The sequence below is a fragment of the Haliotis rufescens genome, unplaced genomic scaffold (assembly GCF_023055435.1).
Source record: "Haliotis rufescens isolate VD_foot unplaced genomic scaffold, xgHalRufe1.0.p SCAF_13, whole genome shotgun sequence".
Taxonomy (NCBI): Eukaryota; Metazoa; Mollusca; class Gastropoda; order Lepetellida; family Haliotidae; genus Haliotis; species Haliotis rufescens.
The window spans coordinates 33501429-33524887 of record NW_025963813.1 but is presented as its reverse complement, the minus strand read 5'-3'; the positions used below and the strand labels follow the sequence as shown (position 1 = coordinate 33524887).

The window sequence follows — 23459 nt, the reverse complement described above, 5'->3', positions numbered from 1 at the left end:
TCCATCCATGTGACCACTGAACCGTATTTGTCATAAGAAGCACCCACCCCAAGAAACACCCCTGATCCACTTCAAAACAAATCTCAAAGTAATCTTCATACTCAAACTAAGATTTACATGACACCTGACCTGATTTCCTTGTGAATACAACAGGACCTTTTACATAGGATTGCCATGGCGTTCCCATGGCAAAGTGTCAGCAAAAATATTTTATTTTCATCAATATTTGAACTAAGTGTGTTCAAAACAAATTTGACTTTTGTCAATATACAAAGCACCAAGGGCTGTTATTATGGTGAATACAGTATGTAACATTGGATATGATTGTCAATATACAAGGCACCAAGGGCTGTTATTATGGTGAATACAGTATGTAACATCGGATATGATTGTCAATATACAAAGCACCAAGGGCTGTTATTATGGTGAATACAGAATGTGACAATTGATATGATTTAGTTTCATCAAGTTCTGAAACTAACCAGAAACTTCTGTCATCTTTTACTCGTGTTTATGTTGAACAAGGCAGTGCTGGACACCCCGCTTGTTTGCTTTTAACCAATAACCCAAGAACCTTTGTTTTACTAATACCTACATACCTCTATATATAGAGCTATATATAAGCTGGGCTATTTGACGCGAACCTTTGTTTTACTAATACCCACATACACCTCTATATAGAGAGCTATATATAAGCTGGGCTATTTGACACGAACCTTTGTTTTACTAATACCTACATACCTCTATATATAGAGCTATATATAAGCTGGGCTATTTGACACCAGGATGCTGCACCACTGAGCCTCGTTGGGCTGGGATGAGTCCAAATTTACTACCCGGTACCCGACCCCCTATTACCCAACCCCCTATTACCCAACCCCACCCAGATACCTGCTGTAGGCCTCAAGAGTTGCCAACAAAATGTCCACTTGAGAATTGTTTCACATGAGCCCTGGATAAAACTTCTTAAATACATGCATAACATGATCTGATCATGCATACACTGATGTTGACTCAAGCTTTATCTTTACTCAAACATGTAAAATTCAGAAGGAAATTTGTGCATAGTCAGAAAGAAATGTGACCATGTAGTGTCTTGTAGTGTAACCATGGAGTTTGATTGTTATTGTCATTAAACAGAATATCACATGACTAACCACGGTTCCTGTCATCCTGTGGGTACCCGGGGCCTACTCTGGAACCACCAAACCCGAATACCTGAGTTACCCATCCCAGCCCTAGAATCCAGGCCGCCCACTGTGTTCTGTGATGCAGTGCTGTCTTGCAAGAACTAGCTATCCATATTACTAATTTCATTTTGCTGATTTTTTTAATAATTATTGTGTAATATTTTTACAATATGAAAATAAGCACATAAATAACATATTTTCAAATTTCAGAAGATTTCAATGTAACATAAATATTTTGTCTACCAGAGTAGATGGTAACTTTGCAGTCATTTCCGATTGGCGTAACTTTCCAATTTAAATATCTGCCTGTAATCGCTGAATATGGGTGTATTTGAGCGAGAAGAGAAATGTTGAAGTCCCCAGCCACACTGTAAACCTGGGCCGTGTTCCTCAAACAGCCTTAAAATGTGATTATCCAAAGTCGATGGAACTTGGCCAATTTGAACAAAGTGATCTTAGCGTTACAACTATTGTAAGCCTATGTTACAGAATGGGAGTTACGATCATCTCAGTGCTAAGATCGCCTTATGCACATAGATCCAGGGCCCATTTGCACAAAGTGATCTTAGTGCTACGACTATTGTAAACCTACGTTACAGAATGGGAGTTATAATCATCTCAGTGCTAAGATCGCCTTATGCACATAGATCCAGGGCCCACTTGCACAAAGTGATCTTAGCGCCACGACTATCGTAAGCCTATGTTACAGAATGGGACTTGCGGTCATGAAAGTGCTAAGATCGCCTTATGCACATAGATCCAGGGCCCACTTGCACAAAGTGATCTTAGCGCCACGACTATCGTAAGCCTATGTTACAGAATGGGACTTGCGGTCATGAAAGTGTTAAGATCGCCTTATGCACATAGATCCAGGACTATAGTGGAGCTATGTCTGTACATAGTGTTGGCTTCTGCAACAGCTGGGAAGTAGATTTCTGGTGGAACCAAATCAAATATTTATGACTTATAAAATATATATATACCAAATTAGGCAGCATTGTTGTTTTCTTGGTATAAGATGAGTCATGTGAAGCTCAACTCCCTGCTGTATTTATTCATGAAGATCTGGAAGATAGGTCTTCAGCAACCAATGCTTGTCGTAAGAAGCGACTAATGGGATCGGATGGTCAGGCTCGCTGACTTGGCTGATGCATGTCATCGTATCCCAATTATGTGTATCTTGCTCATGTTGTCAATCACTGGAATGTCTGGTCCAGACTTGATTGTTTACAGACCTCCGTCATATAGCTGGAATATTGCTGGGTGCGTTGTTAAACAACAAGAAACAAACACAAAGAAAGAAACAAGTTTATCAATGATATACCGAGTATGGATTCCAGGGCAGAATAGGCCGCTGTAAGAGCTGACTTAAACGTACCGATACACTAAGACTGACTTAAACGTACCGATACACAAAGACTGACTTAAACGTACCAATACACTAAGGCTGACTTAAACGTACCGATACACTAAGGCTGACTTAAACGTACCGATTACACTAAGACTGACTTAAACGTACCGGTACACTAAGAGCTGACTTAAACGTACCGATACACTAAGACCGACTTAAACGTACCGATACACTGAGACTGACTTAAACGTACCAATACACTAAGACTGACTTAAACGTACCGATAACACTAAGGCTGACTTAAACGTACCGATAGACTAAGACTGACTTAAACGTACCGATACACTAAGACTGACTTAAACGTACCGATACATTAAGGCTGACTTAAACGTACCGATACATTAAGACTGACTTAAACGTACCGGTACACTAAGGCTGACTTAAACGTCCCGATACACTAAGACTACACTTGTTTTACTCTGTGTTTGTGTGCCATCTCCATGACTGTCCCGAGAGCGGCGTAAAACAACATACACTTACTCAATAAAAAGAAACACAGTCTTTGGTTCAGTTTCTTGTGTCAGAGCAATGTATGTTGTTTGTCAGCGTGTCATGTTGCTTCCTCTATCAACCTATGCTGCTTTTCATGGACTTTGCCATTTATTTTGCTGATGCGGCGTAAAACAATATTTATTCCTCCTTGCCTTTACTCTGCGACCGTGGGCCTGGTATATCTTGTCCTTCCCTTGGTACAATGTAGCTGTTGTGAATCTGTGTAGCTGATTGCCTGGCCTCCCTCCAAATCCAGTGTATTATGTCACCAGTATATTATGCCCCACCACCAAGTGGAAGGGGGGGGATATAGCAATGGGTGCTGGCCGTCCGTCACGCTTTGTTTCCGGAGCAGAACTAAAAAACCATGAAATATATCTTAACCAAACTTGGCACATAGATAGGTCTAGTGGTAAGCTGCTGCCTTTTGATTGTTTGGGATTTTTGAAAAAATTATTTTCGAGTTTCCATGGTTACGACTTTGATGTAGCCTGAAAATGGCATTAGTGCCACTTTCCAGAGCAGATCTTGAAAACCATACGATACATCTTCACCAAACTTGGCACATAGATAGGTCTTACGGTAACGTGGTGCCATTTGATAGTGGTAGTAGTGATCTTTTCTGGAGGGCTATTGCCTTAAACACAACCGGACATGTCATATTGCTTGTTTTGATAAAAACGATTCACATAGTCTCCACTGTGGCTTGATTTAGGAATTGATGAGAAGAAATTGCCAGAAACCTATGATAGTGGGTTTGATTATGGTTCTAGGTTTGTCAGCACCATACCCATGCTCGTGGGTTTCACCAAAGTGGTAAATGTCTGAGACCTGCATCACTTTGGGCTTTCCTCCAACATCTAGCTGACAATATAGCTGACATAACTGAAATACTGTTAAAGCGGCATTAAACCCAACTCACTCACTCACTCACTCACTCACTCACTCACTCACTCAATAATACATGTTTTACCCCTTGAAGTGCATCAAATTACCTTAGCACCTAGATATAAAAACATGACAGAATTTGCAAAATGTCTGTAGACACCCAGCTAGCGGTACACATGCTTTGCAAATCCAGTCCTGCAGTTGACCGAAATCTGCACATTGAAATGCATGTTGTTTACGAACCGGGTGTCTAGTTTGTTTTGCGATTTTGATAGGTCTGTGCATAGACTCATTAGTCCAGCCAAAATGTAACTCCATAATTCCAGGCTAGTTCGCCAAGGGTGGAAACTGGACTTATACAGACCGTTAACTCCCTTGCCTTGGGAGGATGTATACTGCCAGCCAGTTGTAGGGGAGATGGTACGCCAAGGGTGGAAACTGAACTTATATGGACAGTTAACTCCCTTGCCTTGGGAGGATGTATACTGCCAGCCAGTTGTAGGGGAGATGGCACGCCAAAAAATACATGTGATATTGCTGATTGTTTCAGTCAGGGATGAATGGTGTAATTTGATTGTATAGCCAGTGTTTACATCGTGTCAGTGGTGACTACAGCGTACATTAAAGAACAGACAATAGATTGCCACAGGATGATCTGACTGAAAGGCCTTACAACAGCCTGTAGTCAGAAATATGTCCTCGCAGAGCAATATAATGTCAGTGGAACAAAAATAATTTGACACTTCTTGGGCCTTGCCAGGATCTGCTGATCAGTTAGGATCCCAGATTAGCTCCGATTATGACCCTAGACCTGTCAGCCATCTGTGTGTTACCTCCCTTTGTTGTACCAGGATCCATTCATTCTGTGTTCTAATCCCCTGGTTTGTCAGCCCTGTCTGTTGTTCATGGGTTTCAGTGGTAAACATGTCTTCCTCCCTCAGTAAGCACACAGGCCGTATACTAGCTTGCCCTTCATCCAAACAAGGATCAGTGCTCACACTAAGCTTTGGGGCTGCCATGACATACTAATATTACTGACAACAGCATGAAACTATTATGTGACACTCAAAAACAGTGGGACGACTGGTGCAGGTTCCTTTAGAATTGTAGGACTAACTGAGCTTGTAAACCACTCCACAAAGTGATGTAGCACTACGACTGTCATAAGTCCCATACTCTAACACAGACTTGTGATCGTTGTCATGCTGAGACTGGGACCTGTGAAGATCTGGGGTAGAATAGGTCTTCAGCAACAGACGCTTGCCATAAAAGGCGACTATGCTTGTGGCAAGAAACGACTAACGGGATCGGGTGGTCAGGCTGCCGCTCGCTGACTTGGTTGATGCCTGTCATCGATCCCAATTGCGTGGATCGATGCTCATAATGTCAATTACTGGATTGTTTGGTCTGGACTCGATTATTGAAAGACCGCTGTCATATAGCTGGAATAATGCTGAGTGCGGTGTTAAACAACCAACCAAACCAACTGAGACTGGAGTCGTCTTAAATCAAGCCTCCTGCTTCACCATCTTTGGCTTCTTGTCCCTTTAGATATATTGAAGCTTTACCAAATATTTAGACAGTCCCTCAATATTGGCGAAATAGGTCCGGAATTGCAAGTGACTGGTTTCCGGACATAGTTCTACATATTTTAGCCATTTTTAGATATTTCACATGGAAACAGTGTATGCACTTTTGATCAGTTAATATAGGTTTGGATATGTACACACTATATTTTTATTTTGCATGTAATTTTAATAATTGTAAATCTATGTACATTGTATCAAGAATATCTGAAATGTGCCTACAGTTTGCATGAATTGTCAGTCCTGTTTATCTCTGAAGATTGCGTTTATGTTGATGTGTTCTTGTCATTTCGATGTTCATCCATAGAATAAGTTTCTCCTTCATGACGTGTACACTTGTACCAACCCTGAATGTGATAGACTGCCCTATTTCAACAACCACTATAATTACCTGGCACTGGTTTCAGGTGTGACTCTCATTAAGCCCGAGGACTTGGACTTCCCCAACACCATGACCGACATCGAGTACGACACGTGGATGCTCAGGTAGGCGTTAGTCATTTGTTTGCCTCACCCAGCAATATTCCAGGGAGACCAGCATTGGTTTCTGGGGACCAATTCTTACCCAGAATCCCCACAGGGAGACCAGCATTGGTTTCTGGGGACCAATTCTTTCCCAGAATCCCCACAGGGAGACCAGCATTGGTTTCTGGGGACCAATTCTTACCCAGAAGCCCCACAGGGAGTCTTGTCTCAAAGTTCAGTTAAAGGTACTATAAGGTTACCATGGTTACTTTGAATGAGGTAGCTTCCTTAAGGCTGCAGTGGAAATTCAAACACCATTATTACTGTTGACTTTAATCATTATTGCATATTGTTCTTAGAACTCACCGAGGCGGTCGGGTAGTCTAGTGGTTAAAGCGTTTGCTTGTCACGCCGAAGACCCGGGTTCAAATCCCGACATGGGTACAATGTGTGAAGCCCATTTCTGGTGTCCCCTGCCGTGATATTGCTGGAATATTGCTAAAAGCGGCTGAAACCAAACTCACTCACTCACTCACTTAGAACTCACCAACATTTACTTTATTTCATTGATAACTTAGTTAGTCAACAATATATTTTCTTCAAGCGACTGTGCGACAGGTGCATTCTGCTATGGATGTGATAATTTATGACTAATGTTGTTGCCATGGTGACTTGACTTTGCGAAGGCTGCTGTTGTTATTGACAAAGGGTTATGGCATTGTTTACTTGATTGCCCAGAGTTGCTCCCATTACCTTCTGTTTGTCTTCCACAGTGGGTCCGCGATCATGCAGGATGGTTCGACAATCAGAAACGGGTACCCACTTGATCTGGATGCCATCGTGGTGGGGTCACGCATCGGGATGATGAGATGCTCTGATGGCAGCCTACACTTCTTCCTGAATGGAGAGGACCAGGGCGTGGCATGTCAGGACATAGCCCCAGGTAGACACAGCACACGAGGGGGACACATTGTCCCAGGTAGACACAGCACACAAGGGGGACACATTGTCCCAGGTATAGACAAAGTGTCCCAGGTAGACACAGCACACAAGGTGGACACAATGTCCCAGGTAGACACAGCACACCAGGTGGACACAATGGCCCCAGGTATAGACAAAGTGTCCCAGGTAGACACAGCACACAAGGTGGACACAATGGCCCCAGGTAGACACAATGGCCCCAGGTAGACACAGGTAGACCACTCCAATGGCCCTAGGTAGACACAGCACACAAGGGGAACACATTGTCCCAGGTAGACACAGCACACATGGTGGACACATTGTCCCAGGTAGACACAATGGCCCCAGGTAGACACAGCACACAAGGGGGACACAATGTCCCAGGTAGACACAGCACACAAGGTGGACACATTGTCCCAGGTAGACACAATGTCCCAGGTAGACACAACACACAAGGTGGACAAAATGTCCCAGGTAGACACAGCACACAAGGGGAACACATTGTCCCAGGTAGACACAGCACACAAGGTGGACACATTGTCCCAGGTAGACACAATGTCCCAGGTAGACACAACACACAAGGTGGACACAATGTCCCAGGGAGACACAGCACACAAGGTGGACACATTGTCCCAGGTATAGACAAAGTGTCCCAGGTAGACACAGCACACAAGATGGACACAATGTCCCAGGTATAGACAAAGTGTCCCAGGTAGACACAGCACACAAGATGGACACAATGTCCCAGGTATAGACAAAGTGTCCCAGGTAGACACAGCACACAAGGTGGACACAATGTCCCAGGTATAGACAAAGTGTCCCAGGTAGACACAGCACACCAGGTGGAAACAATGTCCCAGGTAGACACAACACACAAGGTGGACACATTGTCCCAGGTAGGCACAACACACAAGGTGGACACATTGTCCCAGGTATAGACAAAGTGTTCCAGGTAGACACAATGGCCACAGGTAGACACAACGACCTCAGGTAGATATAATGTCACAGGTAGATACAATGTCACAGGTAGACACAATGTCACAGGTAGACACAAAAGCCTCAGATAGATACAGTGCCCCAGGTAGACACAATGGCCTTGGGTAGATCCTGCTGCAGTGATGCAGACCTACCTGAGTCATCCCATGATGTAGATCCCCTGTCTTGTGTTCCAGGTGTGTATGCCGTGGTGGACCTGTACGGGCAGTGTGCCCAGGTGAGCATCACCAGCGGCTCAGGTGTGTTGCCCACCGACAACCATATCGTCATCGCGGACATAGAACAGAGTCTCTCATCTGCTCTTAATTCAGGTCAGTACGACGTTGTGGAGACAAATGGCATTAGAGAATTTTCATTGTTTTATAGCATAGGACATTCCTTTGTCATTACAGAATTTGAAAATATCTTTTTGACAGTTTGAATGATGATCAATGTCCTAGAAAAAGAACATAATGTTATTTTGATAGTATCCTTCAGTGCGTCATCTCTTCCCATATAATTCCAGAAATAACGCACAGATTTAGTAACTGCTGTGGAAAGAATATTGTGATAAAGAACAATGGCTGCACTGCGAACCGAGTGAGGAACTTCAACCACGGGGTGGTGTTCAGCTCCGAGCCACTTAAGTATGATGAGCTGTTTGAGGTGAGTATGGGGAAGTTTCATTCTGGTATGGTACTGCTGCTGGGTAGGGGGTAGTGTAGTCGAGGATGTCAAGGACGGGCTTCAATTCCCAGTTCTCGTTTGAAGCCCATTCTTGTTGCCACCCCAGGTGTTTTGTGAAACAGTGAAAAATCACTATCTTCATTTCCCTTGCTGTCCTGTGAAGATCTGAATTAGAAGTGGTCTTCAGCAATCCATGCTTGTCATAAGGTGTGACTAACGGGATCAGGTGGTCAGGCTCACTGACTTGTTTGATGCATGTCATTGTATCCAAATTGCATAAGACCCATGCTCATGATGTCAATCACCAGATTGTCTGGTGCAAACTCGATTATCTACAGACAGCCGTCTTATTCCACTTCAATCATCATAATGCTGGGACTTGAGCCTGCGCCCATTTCACTCACATATCTCGGCTTTTGGGTTAGAGTGAGTGAGTGAGTTTGGTTTTAGGCTGCTTTTAGCAATATTCCAGCAATATCATGGCGGGGGACACCAGAAATGGGATTCACACATTGTACCCATGTCGGGATTCGAACCCGAGTCTTCGGAGTGACAAGCGAACGCTTTAACCACTAGGCTACCTGACCGCCCCTTTTCGTTTAGATCAAGGATGATCCTCTCAATTCGGTCAACTTACTATTGGAGGATTCATGAATGGATCCAGTATACAAATATTAACTGTTTCAAGTCACAGGATAATAAATAGTTAACGTTGAAAGTAATGAATTACTGATCTTGAAATTGTAATTGAAATTTTGGGTTGTAATCCAAAAGGTATTTGGTAACCATGGTAACCCTTCTGATAAAAAAGTACTTGGTAACCATCGTAACTTTTCTGATAAAAAAGTAATCGGTAACCATGGTAACCCTTCTGATAAAAATAAGTAATTGGTAACCATGGTAACCCTTCTTTCCCGCAGATGAAGGTAGAGGAGGTGTCCAACCAGTGGTCTGGCTCGATACACATCGGCCTGACAACCATGGCCATCTCGGACTCCACCCCGCTCTCACAGATCCCGGCCAGTGCCGAGGACATCACCTCCAAGGTCACATGGATTGTGTCGGGGTCGGAGGTCAAGAAGTCGGGCAAAACTATCAAAGAAAACTATGCCCCTTCCCTGGAGAGATTAGAGGTACACACAGGGGTGTTTGATGGTGGTGGTGTTGTGGAGCTTAGTGTGGAAGTACAGGATGAGGCTACAAGATGTTGTGTTTCTGTTGTCCTCGGCTGAGAGAAAATGTCTTGGTGATTAAAGGGGGGCTGTGCTTCATGATGTTGTGCTGGGTTCCAGCCGCAGCCTTGACGTTGCAATAACTATTGAGCTGAGACAATGTGTGTGTCTTGGTGACTAACGGGCGACTGTGCTTCATGATGTTGTGCTGGGTTCCAGCCGCAGCCTTGACACTGCAATAACTATTGAACTGAGACAATGTGTGTGTCTTGGTGATTAAAGGGGCACTGTGCTTCATGATGTTGTGCTGGGTTCCAGCCGCAGCCTTGACACTGCAATAACTATTGAACTGAGACAATGTGTGTGTCTTGGTGATTAAAGGGGCACTGTGCTTCATGATGTTGTGCTGGGTTCCAGCCGCAGCCTTGACACTGCAATAACTATTGAACTGAGACAATGTGTGTGTCTTGGTGATTAAAGGGGCACTGTGCTTCATGATGTTGTGCTGGGTTCCAGCCGCAGCCTTGACACTGCAATAACTATTGAACTGAGACAATGTGTGTGTCTTGGTGATTAAAGGGGCACTGTGCTTCATGATGTTGTGCTGGGTTCCAGCCGCAGCCTTGATGCTGCAATAACTATTGAACTGAGACAATGCGTGTGTCTTGGTGATTAAAGGGGGGCTGTGCTTGATGATGTTGTGCTGGGTTCCAGCCGTAGCCGTGACGCTGCAATAAGTATTGAACTGAGACAATGTGTGTGTCTTGGTGATTAAAGGGGGGCTGTGCTTCATGATGTTGTGCTGGGTTCCAGCCGCAACCTTGACATTGCAATAAGTATTGAACTGAGACAATGTGTGTGTCTTGGTGATTAAAGGGGGGCTGTGCTTCATGATGTTGTGCTTGGTCCCAGCCTTGACGTTGCAATAACCAATGAACTGAGATTGATTGCTGGAACATTTCAGTCGTCAGACTAACCAAGTGTTTTTGTCTTGACTTGAATGTAACTTTCTGCGATTGCCAGTTGACCTGGAACTAGTCTTCCTTTGACTTGAAATCCACATCGCTTAGAATAATGAGTGAGTGAGTGAATATGGTTTTATGCCACTCTTAGCAATATTCCAGCAATATCAGGCACTAGGACACCAGAAATGGGCTTCACACATTGTACCCATGTCAGGAATCGACCCCAGGTCACAACATCTGTACTGTTAAACCCAGCTCCCTCTCTCTCACTGATGTTTCTCTGTGTCAGGTGGGAAACAGAATCGGTATCCGCAGGTGTTCTGATGGCACTCTTCATATCTACCTGAATGGGGAGGACCTTGGAATAGCTGCTTCCAACATTCCAAAGGTAAATAAGTCTTTCAGCATATCTTTACATCACAGGTCACACGATTTCCGCCTAACACAATCCATTGTTTTCACTGTTTCTCTTTGCCATGGTGGCCACAGTGGCTGCCCAACAACAGTGGCGATATTTTACCCCCACCGACCAGGGCCTCCTTCAACACAGCAGGGGTATGGGTGGCCCAGTTGTCTGAGCGCCCCGCCAGTGCTCATGGGTTTCGGCAAAGTGGTAAATGTCTGAGACAGGGATCAAAGTGATGTAACTGAAATACTGTTCAAAGCAGTTTTAAGCTGAATCTCCCCACAAAGATTTTAGCACTACAATTGTCGTAGGTCTTTCCCTTTGAATGTATGATCATTCTATGTGTATGTGGAAGCACAGGGGACCCCTCAATGCTGAGAAAGACGGTCAGCATGGTCAGTGGAAAGTGACTCAGGGCTCATGGCATATTGATGTATTTTACCCTCAGTCACTATTTACTCATGTTTTGTTTATCTTACAGCTTACTTGACAGTAATTGTTACCTTGGCCTTTTGTAACTGTCTAATCATGTATTGTCCTTTGTGTGTGTGCAGAATGTGTTCGCTGTGATAGACCTGTATGGATCGGTGGAGTCAGTCAGTATTATCAGCAGTGCAATAGCTGAAACCCCAAGCACCCCCAAGTCTCCTCCCGTCATCCTGGACCAGGTAGATTCCCAGGTGAGAAACTGGCACTCGTCTAGCGCCTATCAGGCAGCTTGGGTTGTATACTCCCTAGGGAGCTGCACATACCCCTGAATGGTGTGGACATGTGCTCCCTCTACACGCAGCCCAGACAGCGAATGGGACTTCTTCTTATTATTAACCAATGGTAAACACGGTATGCATGACACTCGTCGTTTGACCAAGGAACTGCCTACTTGATATTTTGAGGGCAGGTGGCTGGGGTATTTTTTTAATATTATTTGTTGAAAGAAATACTGCTAAACAACATTTTACCTCAGGATTTGTAAACAAATAAATTGTTCACTGGTTTACAGAAATATAAAGTCTTGTGAAGAAATATAAGTGTGGCTTCTTCTTTCAGAGAATACAATTGTATGAAAAACTTATATGAAAAATTTACTGTCCCTAACAAAACTCCCAAGCCTCATCCCTAATAGTAAGTGCTCATTCCGGCACATTTGGAGGTGTTCTGTGTGTACGATGATCCGGACAACTATGAGTTGGACAAACACCCCATCAGCAGTTTATCTAGACCTGCTCAGAGGCAGATATTCTGCCACAAGTCTGCAGCCAATGTCAGTGCAAATGGCCGCGTCATACCAAAAGACATTAAAAGTTGGTACTGATTGTAACACTGTCTGGCACTGGGCACGAGGCACTGGGCACGAGGCACGAGGCACTGGACACGAGGCACTGGACACAAGGCACGAGGCACTGACGGGATAGAATAAGGACAGGTTGGCTCAGAATCAGTATGCTGTGTGTGATTGGGGTGTCCATGTTAAAACTGTGCCATGGCATCTCAGTGGGCTGGCACTATGAAGGTGGAATGTGTCCAGGCTAGTACAAGCAGTCACAACACGTGCACGTGCACGCACACGTACACGCCCATGCACACGTACACACACACGCACACGCAAACACATACATGCACATAGCCACATCAAATCCCAGGGTTTTACCTTGACTTACAACGTTAAAAGATGGTACTTGTTGTTACCCTGTCTGGCGCTCGGCATTAAGGGGCTAAAACAAGGACTGGTCGGCTCGGAGTCAGTATACTGTGTCTGAGTGGGATATTCATGTTAAACTGCGGCATGGTATCTCAGTGAGCTAGCACTATAAATCGGCATCAGTCCGGACTATAATCTTGGAAGCGATGTTAAACCCCATTTCACCTCACCTCACCTTGACCCCAATAATTAATTTGAAGGGTCCTTGTAGGCAATATGAGGGTCCTGTGAAGTAATAAAATGTTGTAGTGCACTGTACATCTTGATAATTACTTAAGATCCTGGAATGAATGCTGCTTGTGTGCAGGCTGATCGAGACCAGGACCACGACACCATGGCAGCAAGTATCACCAGTTTCCAAGGCAACCATGGGAAGAATATTCTGCTGAGCAACAACAACCTGACAGCTCGGCGGGTGGCCAGCTACAACCAGGGCATCGTGGTGTCCCACAAACCCCTCACACGCAAGAAGCTCTTTCAGGTAGGGTGGACATTGTGTGCATGTGAGACTAAGGGGGCGTGGTAGCCCAGTGGTTTAAGTGTTCACTCGTCACACCGAAGACCCTGGTTCGATTCCCCGCATGGGAACAATGTGTGAAGCCCATTTCTGGTGTCCCCCGCCGTAATATTCCTGGAATATTGCTGAAAGCGGCATATTGCTGGAATATTGCTGGAATATTGCTGAAAGCGGTGTAAAACCGTACTCACTAACTTAGACTGACGTTTGTTCCTGATAAGCTAGTACAAGAGACGTGAGCATTAGGCATGGCATGTGTCTTGACTGAAAGTGGTGGGCTATTGCAGTGGTTAAACCTTTGGCTTAATATGATGAAGACTAGGGTGTGTTCTGACATGGGTACATCGTGTGAACCTGACATGGGTACATCGTGTGAACCTGACATGGGTACATCGTGTGAACCTGACATGGGTACATCGTGTGAACCTGACATGGGTACATCGTGTGAACCCGACATGGGTACATGGTGTGAACCTGACACGGGTACATAGTGTGAACCTGACAGGTACATCATGTAAACCTGACATGGGTACATCGTGTGAACCTCACACGGGTACATCATGTGAACCTGACATGGGTACATCTTGTGAACCTCACATGGGCTCGTGTGAAACCCCACAGGGGCACGTTGTGTGAATGCTTGCATCAGAGGACAATAGTATGGCTGGAATAATGCTGAAAGCTGCAATTTACTCACAGATTTACACAAGTGACTTCAAACTGTTGGTAGGCAGATCTATGAACAACTGATGAAGTGACAAGCAAAGAAAAAAATATCCTTCAGTACTGAGTCATTGAAGTAACAAAACCTGTCACTTCTGACATTTCTGACACCCATGCCGACACCAGCACCGTGCTGTGAATGTTCAAATTCAAATCTGTCTCTGTTGGCCACAACTCAATATATTTCTAACTACAGGTGAGCCATGGAGTATGAAGTCAAGTTGTCATGTTGCAGGTTCGGATCGACAAGCTGAACCCCCGCTGGAGCGCCTCCATGATGCTGGGCGTCCTTGGCTTCTCCTGCGACCGCTACAACTTCCCCGTCTCAGCCATCAGTATTAAAAAGTCATCACTAGTCATACATGGAGACTCTGTCTTCTCCTGTGGGTGCAAGGTAGGCAACTGTGATGTACACGGGGACACCACTGTGTCTTAGTACACAGACCTCAGAATGGATCCCCAGCAACCTATGCTGGTCCTAAGAGGAGAATAAGTGGATCTGGTGGTCTGGATCAGTGACCTGGTTGATTGCGTATCTTCCTACCCTGTCGGTGTGGAGGATTGCTCACTATATCAATCACTGTCTTATCAGGGCACAAAGCAATCTTAGCGCTAAGATGATCGTACCTCCCATACTTTAACATAGGCTTACAATAGTCTTAGGGCTAAGATCGCTTTGTGCAAGATGGCACTGGTCCAGACCTGATTATTTACAGTCCGCCATCATATAGCTAGAGTATTGCTGAGTGTGAAGTCAATCAACAAACAGACACACACCATATGACAGATCTTCAGGACAGGCCTGTCTGGAGTTTCCTTATTGTGTGATTTCCAAGGCACTTTGGCCATGGGCAATAACCCACCAGGCAGGCTAGCTCCAGTTGATTGAATCCATGAACCAAACAAATAGCAGGTGTCACCTTACACACCATGGTGATATAGCTGTGATACTCGGCATTAGACAGCCTCCGTGGTCTAGTGGTAGAGCGTCCGCCCGGAGAGCGGAAGGTCCTGGGTTCGATCCCCGACCGCGTCATACCAAAAGACCTTAAAAAATGGTACTTGTTGTTACCCTGTCTGGCGCTCGGCATTAAGGGGCTAAAACAAGGACTGGTCGGCTCGGAGTCAGTATACTGTGTCTGAGTGGGGTATTCATGTTAAACTGCGGCATGCTATCTCAGTGAGCTAGCACTATAAATCGGCATCAGTCCGGACTAGTATAAGCTGCCACACAAACACTCACGTGCATGCACGACGCTATATAAGTGCAATAATCTTGGACGCGACGTTAAACCCCATTTCACCTCACCTCCGAGTAAAACACAGATCACCTCACCACTCAGCATTAGGAATTGGCACTAGTCCTGTAGTCCTTGCCAAACTGCCCAATAGTTAAGGTATCATAAAGACAAAGCCATTTTTGAGGGTCTTGCTATATGTTATCAATATAAGGATGAGTGGGCTGAAAGAGTTAGTTTCTATCACTGAATTACTGCTCATGCACTTCCCTGAAGCGTTACGATGTGTTTCTACAAAGCACAATCCTTTGAAGTGATCTATTTGTGACTTGAACCAGCTGAATGTGATGTGATTTGTTGTCAGGTGCGAGACCTGTTGTCCTGCAACTTGGACAGCGTCCAGGTGGGGCAGTATGTGGGGCTACTGGTGGATGACGAGAACTGCCTCCACCTCTACATCAACGGGGTCGACCAGGGAGTAGCAGTCAAAGACGTTCCCACGCCTTGTTTCGGAATGGTCGACTTGTACGGCCAGTGTGAACAGGTAACCAAGAACCAATTGTCAAAATTTGTATTATTAAACAGAAAACAACTTTTGGCCTTGATAATTAAAACACCTTCACTTGTGATGAATTGATGCAGGTAAGCTGGCTTAAGGTCTAGAATCTATTTTTAGACATAACTACCTGTATCTTGTGATTGTTTCACCTTCATTCGGCGTTCTACTTGAGGGGAGCTCAGGTGGCCCATCACCCAATGCACTACAATGCACTATGCACAGTTAAGTTCCTTAGGCGTGCCCGAAATCATGGTCGTGAGTTCAAATCTGGGATCACCAGATTATATTTGCCAGCGCCAAGTATATGCTTGTGGGTTTCCCCATAGTGGTAATGACCTGTATGCTGACATGACGACATGATGTCATGGAACTAATATCAGTCTGCAGCTTTAGTCACAAGTCAAAGGCCTGAGTCTAGTAAGATTCTGTTCGGTCTTGTAAGCTCAGTTATAATACACCATATGATTACTGTAAACTGAACATGATACTGAGAGGCATATTCGGGGGCACAGGTGGCCCAGTCGTCTAAGGCGCCACGATTTGCTGTGCAGAGTTGCGTCCCTTGGGCATGCTAGAAACTTGTAATAGTGGGTACGAATCCCGGTTCGCCCCGATTATGTTTCTAGGTTTGTCAGCACCATACCAGTGCTTGTGGGTTTCACCGAAGTGGTAAACGTCTGAGACCTGCATCACTTCGGGCTTTCCTCCTACATTAAGCTGACATGAAGCGATATAACTGGAATACTGTTAAATGCAGTGTTAAATCCAACTCACTCACTCAGTAGAGCCAATATTAAAGTAAAAGACTCTCAGATATACTGGTGTTAGTAGTGTCAAACCCATCATACTGACTCAAACCCTGGATATGTTTGTGTGGAGAAAGATGCAGCTTTGGTGATGTCAGAACAGTTTACATCCATGGAGAATACAGACGTTGGCATCTATGAAACCCAAAAAATCACCTTTCACTAGACCAAATTGATTTAATATTTGAACATTTTAAATACAGGGAAATGTCCGTTGATTTGCAGGCTCATGATGTGGAACAGAAGTGGCTGTTAAGTTGTTGTGATATTGTGGTGTCAGACTTTCCTGTTATCTCAGACCCTGTGTGGTGTTGCAGGTGACGATAGTCAGCGAGGAAGGGAACATGCCGCCCCTCAACGTGGGCGACGACCGAGAGAAGGCAGACATTGATGATGGTGAGTGGTCTTGCATCCCATGTTGACAGGGAGTTCAACCATTTGAGGTCTCTCTGTACCACCAGATAGTGTCAACCATATGAGGTCTTTCTGTACCACCAGATAGTGTCAACCATATGAGATCTGTCTGAACCATCAGATAGTGTCAACCATTTGAGGCTCGTCCATACCATCAGATAGTGTCAACCAATTGAGGTCTATCTCTCTTCTACTATACTTCTTGCTTAGTGCCACATTAAGCAACACAAAAAACAAAACAACATTCACTCTTGTGGCTTCATTTTCACCCTGGTCAAATAAATGAATGCTAAAACAGCAATCTAGTCAAAGTGCACTTTTGAGAGAGAAATTCTGTGCAACGTTATCAGTGGTTATTGGTAAGAGAAATTGAGGTTGTGATGTCACTTCCCGAAATCTTACTATGTTAACAAATGGCTGAAGGGTATTTATCAGAATAGAATTAACAGATGAGCATTATGTGTTTCCAATGTAGAGCTAAGTTTCCTCTATATCTGACCTCAATAAATTAAGCTTTGAACCAAATAAGCAGAGGTTGTTATTGTCATTTGAAACCTCTGACCAATCAGAATCAAGTATTATCCTAATTCATGGTAGAAACAGCGACTTCACTTCCTTAACAAAAAGCAGGTGGATCCAGGGCATTTATCCGAATGGAGATAAAGTACCCTGGATGATGGAGGATGGTGATTGTACCGAGTGTGACTGATCTGTTGCAGTGGTGAAGGAGAAGCAGGGAGGCAGGATGGTGTGTGACCTGTCGGTCATGAGGAACTGTGAATATCAGAATCTTTGCTCAAGACTACGCACATCACTGGGCTTGCCAGGTAAAACAAGTGTTGTACTCACTGAAAACTGCTAGTATTTTTGGGTGGGAACTGGAGAATGTATTCTGTATGTTTTAGTCACATGACATGATGGTAGTGCTCCTTTCCGGAGCAGATCCTGAAAACCGTACAATATTTCTTCACCAAACTTGGCACATAGATAGGTCTAGTGGTAAACTGGTGCCTTTTGAAAGTTTTGATTTAAAAAAAAAAAAAATTCAAGTTGACATAGCAATGACTTTGACTTAGACTGAAAATGGGTGGGAGTGCTCGTTTCTGGAGCAGATCTTGGAAACCTTACAATATTTCTTGCCTTGCACAGAACCAGACATGTCATATTGGCGGCATATGAGTATTTCATGCTTGTTATTGTTTCAGATGGGTATTTCGACATGCAGTACAACATGTGTTACTGTGAGACCTGTCATAAGATGAGGGGAGACGACTTCTACGTGCGGAGGGGGGACCCCCCAAGTGATTACGCTGTACCCTTCGGCTGGTGCAGATTTGTGCTCAGGTGAGCTGTCACTTTCTTGTCTTAATACTTTAAAACAGATTTACTCCAGGCGTCTGTGTAAGTGAGAAATTACTTTTCGAAATGAATAAGTCATTAATGTGTCTTCTTGTATACAAGGGGCGGTCGGGTAGTCTAGTGGTTGAAGCGTTCGCTCGTCACGCCGAAGACCCGGGTTCCATTCCCGACATGGGTACAATGTGTGAAGCCCATTTCTGGTGACCCCCGCCGTGATATTGCTGGAATATTGCTAAAAGCGGCGTAAAACCATACTCACTCACTCACTCCTGTATACAAAATAACTTGAGATCTGAATAATCAGTAGATACTAAAAAGATTTTTCGCAAACTCCTAATGACATTGGTGTTTCTGCCACGCAGAGCTCCCTGTAAAGCGCACTCACTGAATGTGTTTGAGAAGTGGCACGCGGCCTACCATGGGACCAGGGTGGAGGTGGTGAGACGGATACTGGACTACGGTGACCTCTTACTGCCAGGTACAGCAGCACTAACACATCTCTCTCCTCTCCAGTACTCAACACAGAGGGTTTCAGTCCAACGGGATTAACACTTACACTGTAAAGACTTCCTCCAGAGTAGTGATCTAGTATGCATGGTTCCCAGACTGGCACAGGTGTTATGGAGACTTCCTCCAGAGTAGTGATCTAGTATGCATGGTTTCCAGACTGGCACAAGTGTTATGGAGACTTCCTCCAGAGTAGTGATCTAGTATGCATGGTTCCCAGACTGGCACAGGTGTTATGGAGACTTCCTCCAGAGTAGTGATCTAGTATGCATGGTTTCCAGACTGGCACAGGTGTTATGGAGACTTCCTCCAGAGTAGTGATCTAGTATGCATGGTTTCCAGACTGGCACAGGTGTTATGGAGACTTCCTCCAGAGAAGTGATCTAGTATGCATGGTTTCCAGACTGGCACGGGTGTTATGGAGACTTCCTCCAGAGTAGTGATCTAGTATGCATGGTTTCCAGACTGGCACAGGTGTTATGGAGACTTCCTCCAGAGTAGTGATCTAGTATGCATGGTTTCCAGACTGGCACAGGTGTTATGGAGACTTCCTCCAGAGTAGTGATCTAGTATGCATGGTTCCCAGACTGGCACAGGTGTTATGGAGACTTCCTCCAGAGTAGTGATCTAGTATGCATGGTTCCCAGACTGGCACAGGTGTTATGGAGACTTCCTCCAGAGTAGTGATCTAGTATGCATGGTTCCCAGACTGGCACAGGTGTTATGGAGACTTCCTCCAGAGTAGTGATCTAGTATGCATGGTTTCCAGACTGGCACAGGTGTTATGGAGACTTCCTCCAGTGTAGTGATCTAGTATGCATGGTTTCCAGACTGGCACAGGTGTTATGGAGACTTCCTCCAGAGTAGTGATCTAGTATGCATGGTTCCCAGACTGGCACAAGTGTTATGGAGACTTCCTCCAGAGTAGTGATCTAGTATGCATGGTTCCCAGACTGGCACAGGTGTTATGGAGACTTCCTCCAGAGTAGTGATCTAGTATGCATGGTTCCCAGACTGGCACAGGTGTTATGGAGACTTCCTCCAGAGTAGTGATCTAGTATGCATGGTTTCCAGACTGGCACAAGTGTTATGGAGACTTCCTCCAGAGTAGTGATCTAGTATGCATGGTTCCCAGACTGGCACAGGTGTTATGGAGACTTCCTCCAGAGTAGTGATCTAGTATGCATGGTTTCCAGACTGGCACAGGTGTTATGGAGACTTCCTCCAGTGTAGTGATCTAGTATGCATGGTTTCCAGACTGGCACAGGTGTTATGGAGACTTCCTCCAGAGTAGTGATCTAGTATGCATGGTTCCCAGACTGGCACAGGTGTTATGGAGACTTCCTCCAGAGTAGTGATCTAGTATGCATGGTTCCCAGACTGGCACAGGTGTTATGGAGACTTCCTCCAGAGTAGTGATCTAGTATGCATGGTTTCCAGACTGGCACAGGTGTTATGGAGACTTCCTCCAGAGTAGTGATCTAGTATGCATGGTTTCCAGACTGGCACAGGTGTTATGGAGACTTCCTCCAGAGTAGTGATCTAGTATGCATGGTTTCCAGACTGGCACAAGTGTTATGGAGACTTCCTCCAGAGTAGTGATCTAGTATGCATGGTTCCCAGACTGGCACAGGTGTTATGGAGACTTCCTCCAGAGTAGTGATCTAGTATGCATGGTTTCCAGACTGGCACAGGTGTTATGGAGACTTCCTCCAGAGTAGTGATCTAGTATGCATGGTTCCCAGACTGGCACAGGTGTTATGGAGACTTCCTCCAGAGTAGTGATCTAGTATGCATGGTTCCCAGACTGGGTTGGCAGCACCTGTAGGGCACGGGTGCTCTGTCATCTGAGGTGCAGCAATTTGCTTTTCAGAGTTTCATCCCGTGCTTTCCAGCATTGTTGATTTTTGTTTCAAATCCCAGATTATAACTACTTACTCCAGACTTGCAAAGTTCTATAGATACTTACTGAAGACCTTGAGAGTGTTATGGATACTTACTCCAGACTGACAGAGTGTTATAGATACTTACTCAAGACTTACAGGGTGTTATGGAGACTTGCCCCAGACTTGCAGGGTGTTATGTAAACTTACTCCAAACTTACAGGGTGTTATGGAGACTTACTCCAGACTTACAGGGTGTTATGGAGACTTACTCCAGACATACAGGGTGTTATGGAGACTTACTCCAGACTTACAGGGTGTTATGGAGACTTGCCCCAGACTTACAGGGTGTTATGTAGACTTACTCCAAACTTACAGGGTGTTATGGAGACTTACTCCAGACTTACAGGGTGTTATGGAGACTTACTCCAGACATACAGGGTGTTATGGAGACTTACTCCAGACTTACAGGGTGTTATGGAGACTTGCCCCAGACTTGCAGGGTGTTATGTAGACTTACTCCAAACTTACAGGGTGTTATGGAGACTTACTCCAGACTTACAGGGTGTTATGGAGACTTACATGGTGTTATGGAGACTTACTCCAGACTTACAGGGTGTTATGGAGACTTACTCCAGACATACAGGGTGTTATGGAGACTTGCCCCAGACTTGCAGGGTGTTATGTAGACTTACTCCAAACTTACAGGGTGTTATGGAGACTTACTCCAGACTTACAGGGTGTTATGGAGACTTACTCCAGACATACAGGATGTTATGGAGATTTACTCCAGACAAACAGGGTGTTATGGAGACTTGCCCCAGACTTGCAGGGTGTTATGTAGACTTACTCCAAACTTACAGGGTGTTATGGACACTTACTCCAGACTTACAGGGTGTTATGGAGACTTACATGGTGTTATGGAGACTTACTCCAGACTTACAGGGTGTTATGGAGACTTACTCCAGACTTACAGGGTGTTATGGAGACTTACTCCAGACTTACAGGGTGTTATGTAGACTTACTCCAAACTTGCAGAGTGTTATGGAGACTGACTCCAGACTTGCAGGGTGTTATGTAGACTTACTCCAAACTTGCAGGGTGTTATGGAGACTGACTCCAGATTTACAAGGTGGATTGAGTGTCTCAGTGTACTCATGTGTATGCAGGGGTTTATCTGTACCCGCTCAGAGGCCAATATTTGTCTCCGAGACTGCGGCAAATTCATGCTTGTATGTAACCAATAACTAATTAATAATCTGTATTTCACTGATAACAGGGCCAGGAAATAGAAAGAGGCTTTCATACTTTGTAAGGATAAGATTTGTGGAAGAACAACTTCTTTATTACAGTTTCATACTTAGTGCTTTATCATTGCTTTGGATACAATCTAATAATACAATGTTAATATGCCTCTGTTTTTAAGCATTGTTAAGAAAATAAAAATGTTAAAATAGTCCCACTTTTGAATAAATGATGATTTTTTCCCAGTTTGTGTGCCAGGGTTGGTTTAGAATCCAGGATTAATCCCTGGCAGGTACAGTGACAGGTCTTTGCATGAAGTAACTGTAGCTTCCATCTCCAGGTGACCCAGTCGGGGGGAAGAGCATCCTCATTCCACAGCCACAGGTGTTCACAGAGAAAGCCAAGCCAGACAGCTTTGGGGGGCAGCAGATCTTCTTCTCCCCCACAATACGCTACGCAGGAGCCTCCGAGTTCGCCCCAAAACACAGGTAGGGATACCAGATCAGGGCTCTGTTATGTGGCTGCGATATTGCTGACTGACATCACCCTCCATGTCATCACACATGCCTCATCACTGGATTGTCTGGTCCAGCCATCATATAGCTGCAATATTGCTGACTGGCATCACCCTCCATGTCATCACACATGCCTCATCACTGGATTGTCTGGTCCAACCATCATATAGCTGCAATATTGCTGACTGGCATCACCCCCCATGTCAGCACACATGCCTCATCACTGGATTGTCTGGTCCAGCCATCATATAGCTGCAATATTGCTGACTGGCATCACCCCCCATGTCAGCACACATGCCTCATCACAGGATTGTCTGGTCCAGCCATCATATAGCTGCATAATTGCTGACTGTCATTACCCTATGACCGATATGGTTACAATGCATTCATAATCAGCATCATCATTGCCATAAGGAGTGGTCGGGTAGCCTTGTGGTTAAAGTGTTCGCTCGTCATGCCGAAGACCCAGGTTCGATTCCCGACATGGGTACAATGTGTGAAGACCATTTCTGGTGTCCCCCGCTGTGATATTGCTGGAATATTGCTAAAAGTGGCGTGAAACCATACTCACTCACTCACTCATTTCCATAAAGCATTGACTTTGTGGGGAGGAATGTGTATATTCTTTTTGAAATAACTAGCATCCCTTCAAACTATGGGGACCAATGCTGGTTGTAAGAGGTGACTCACTGGATGAGGAAGTCAGACTTGGTACCTTGGTCAATAACGATTCATACCCCAACGTCATGTATCATTCATTGTCACTATAACAATCACTGATTGGATTTTTTCAGACT

General features: G+C 44.8%; 1 protein-coding gene across 4 annotated transcripts in view; it reads left to right on the top strand.

Annotated features, from left to right (window-relative positions):
* LOC124118117 (neuralized-like protein 4) overlaps positions 1-23459 on the top strand; it is a 52892-nt gene that overhangs the window by 25318 nt on the left and 4115 nt on the right. For all 4 annotated transcript variants that reach the window (XM_048394439.1, XM_048394437.1, XM_048394438.1 and 1 more), the window contains 15 exons: positions 5975-6053; positions 6806-6975; positions 8165-8299; positions 8494-8633; positions 9575-9787; positions 11081-11179; positions 11752-11877; positions 13204-13377; positions 14372-14530; positions 15739-15918; positions 17057-17135; positions 17873-17980; positions 18359-18497; positions 18875-18990; positions 22488-22635. In XM_048394439.1, the coding sequence (XP_048250396.1) occupies positions 5975-6053; positions 6806-6975; positions 8165-8299; positions 8494-8633; positions 9575-9787; positions 11081-11179; positions 11752-11877; positions 13204-13377; positions 14372-14530; positions 15739-15918; positions 17057-17135; positions 17873-17980; positions 18359-18497; positions 18875-18990; positions 22488-22635 (2065 nt within the window). The remainder of the gene's footprint in view (positions 1-5974; positions 6054-6805; positions 6976-8164; positions 8300-8493; positions 8634-9574; positions 9788-11080; positions 11180-11751; positions 11878-13203; positions 13378-14371; positions 14531-15738; positions 15919-17056; positions 17136-17872; positions 17981-18358; positions 18498-18874; positions 18991-22487; positions 22636-23459) is intronic.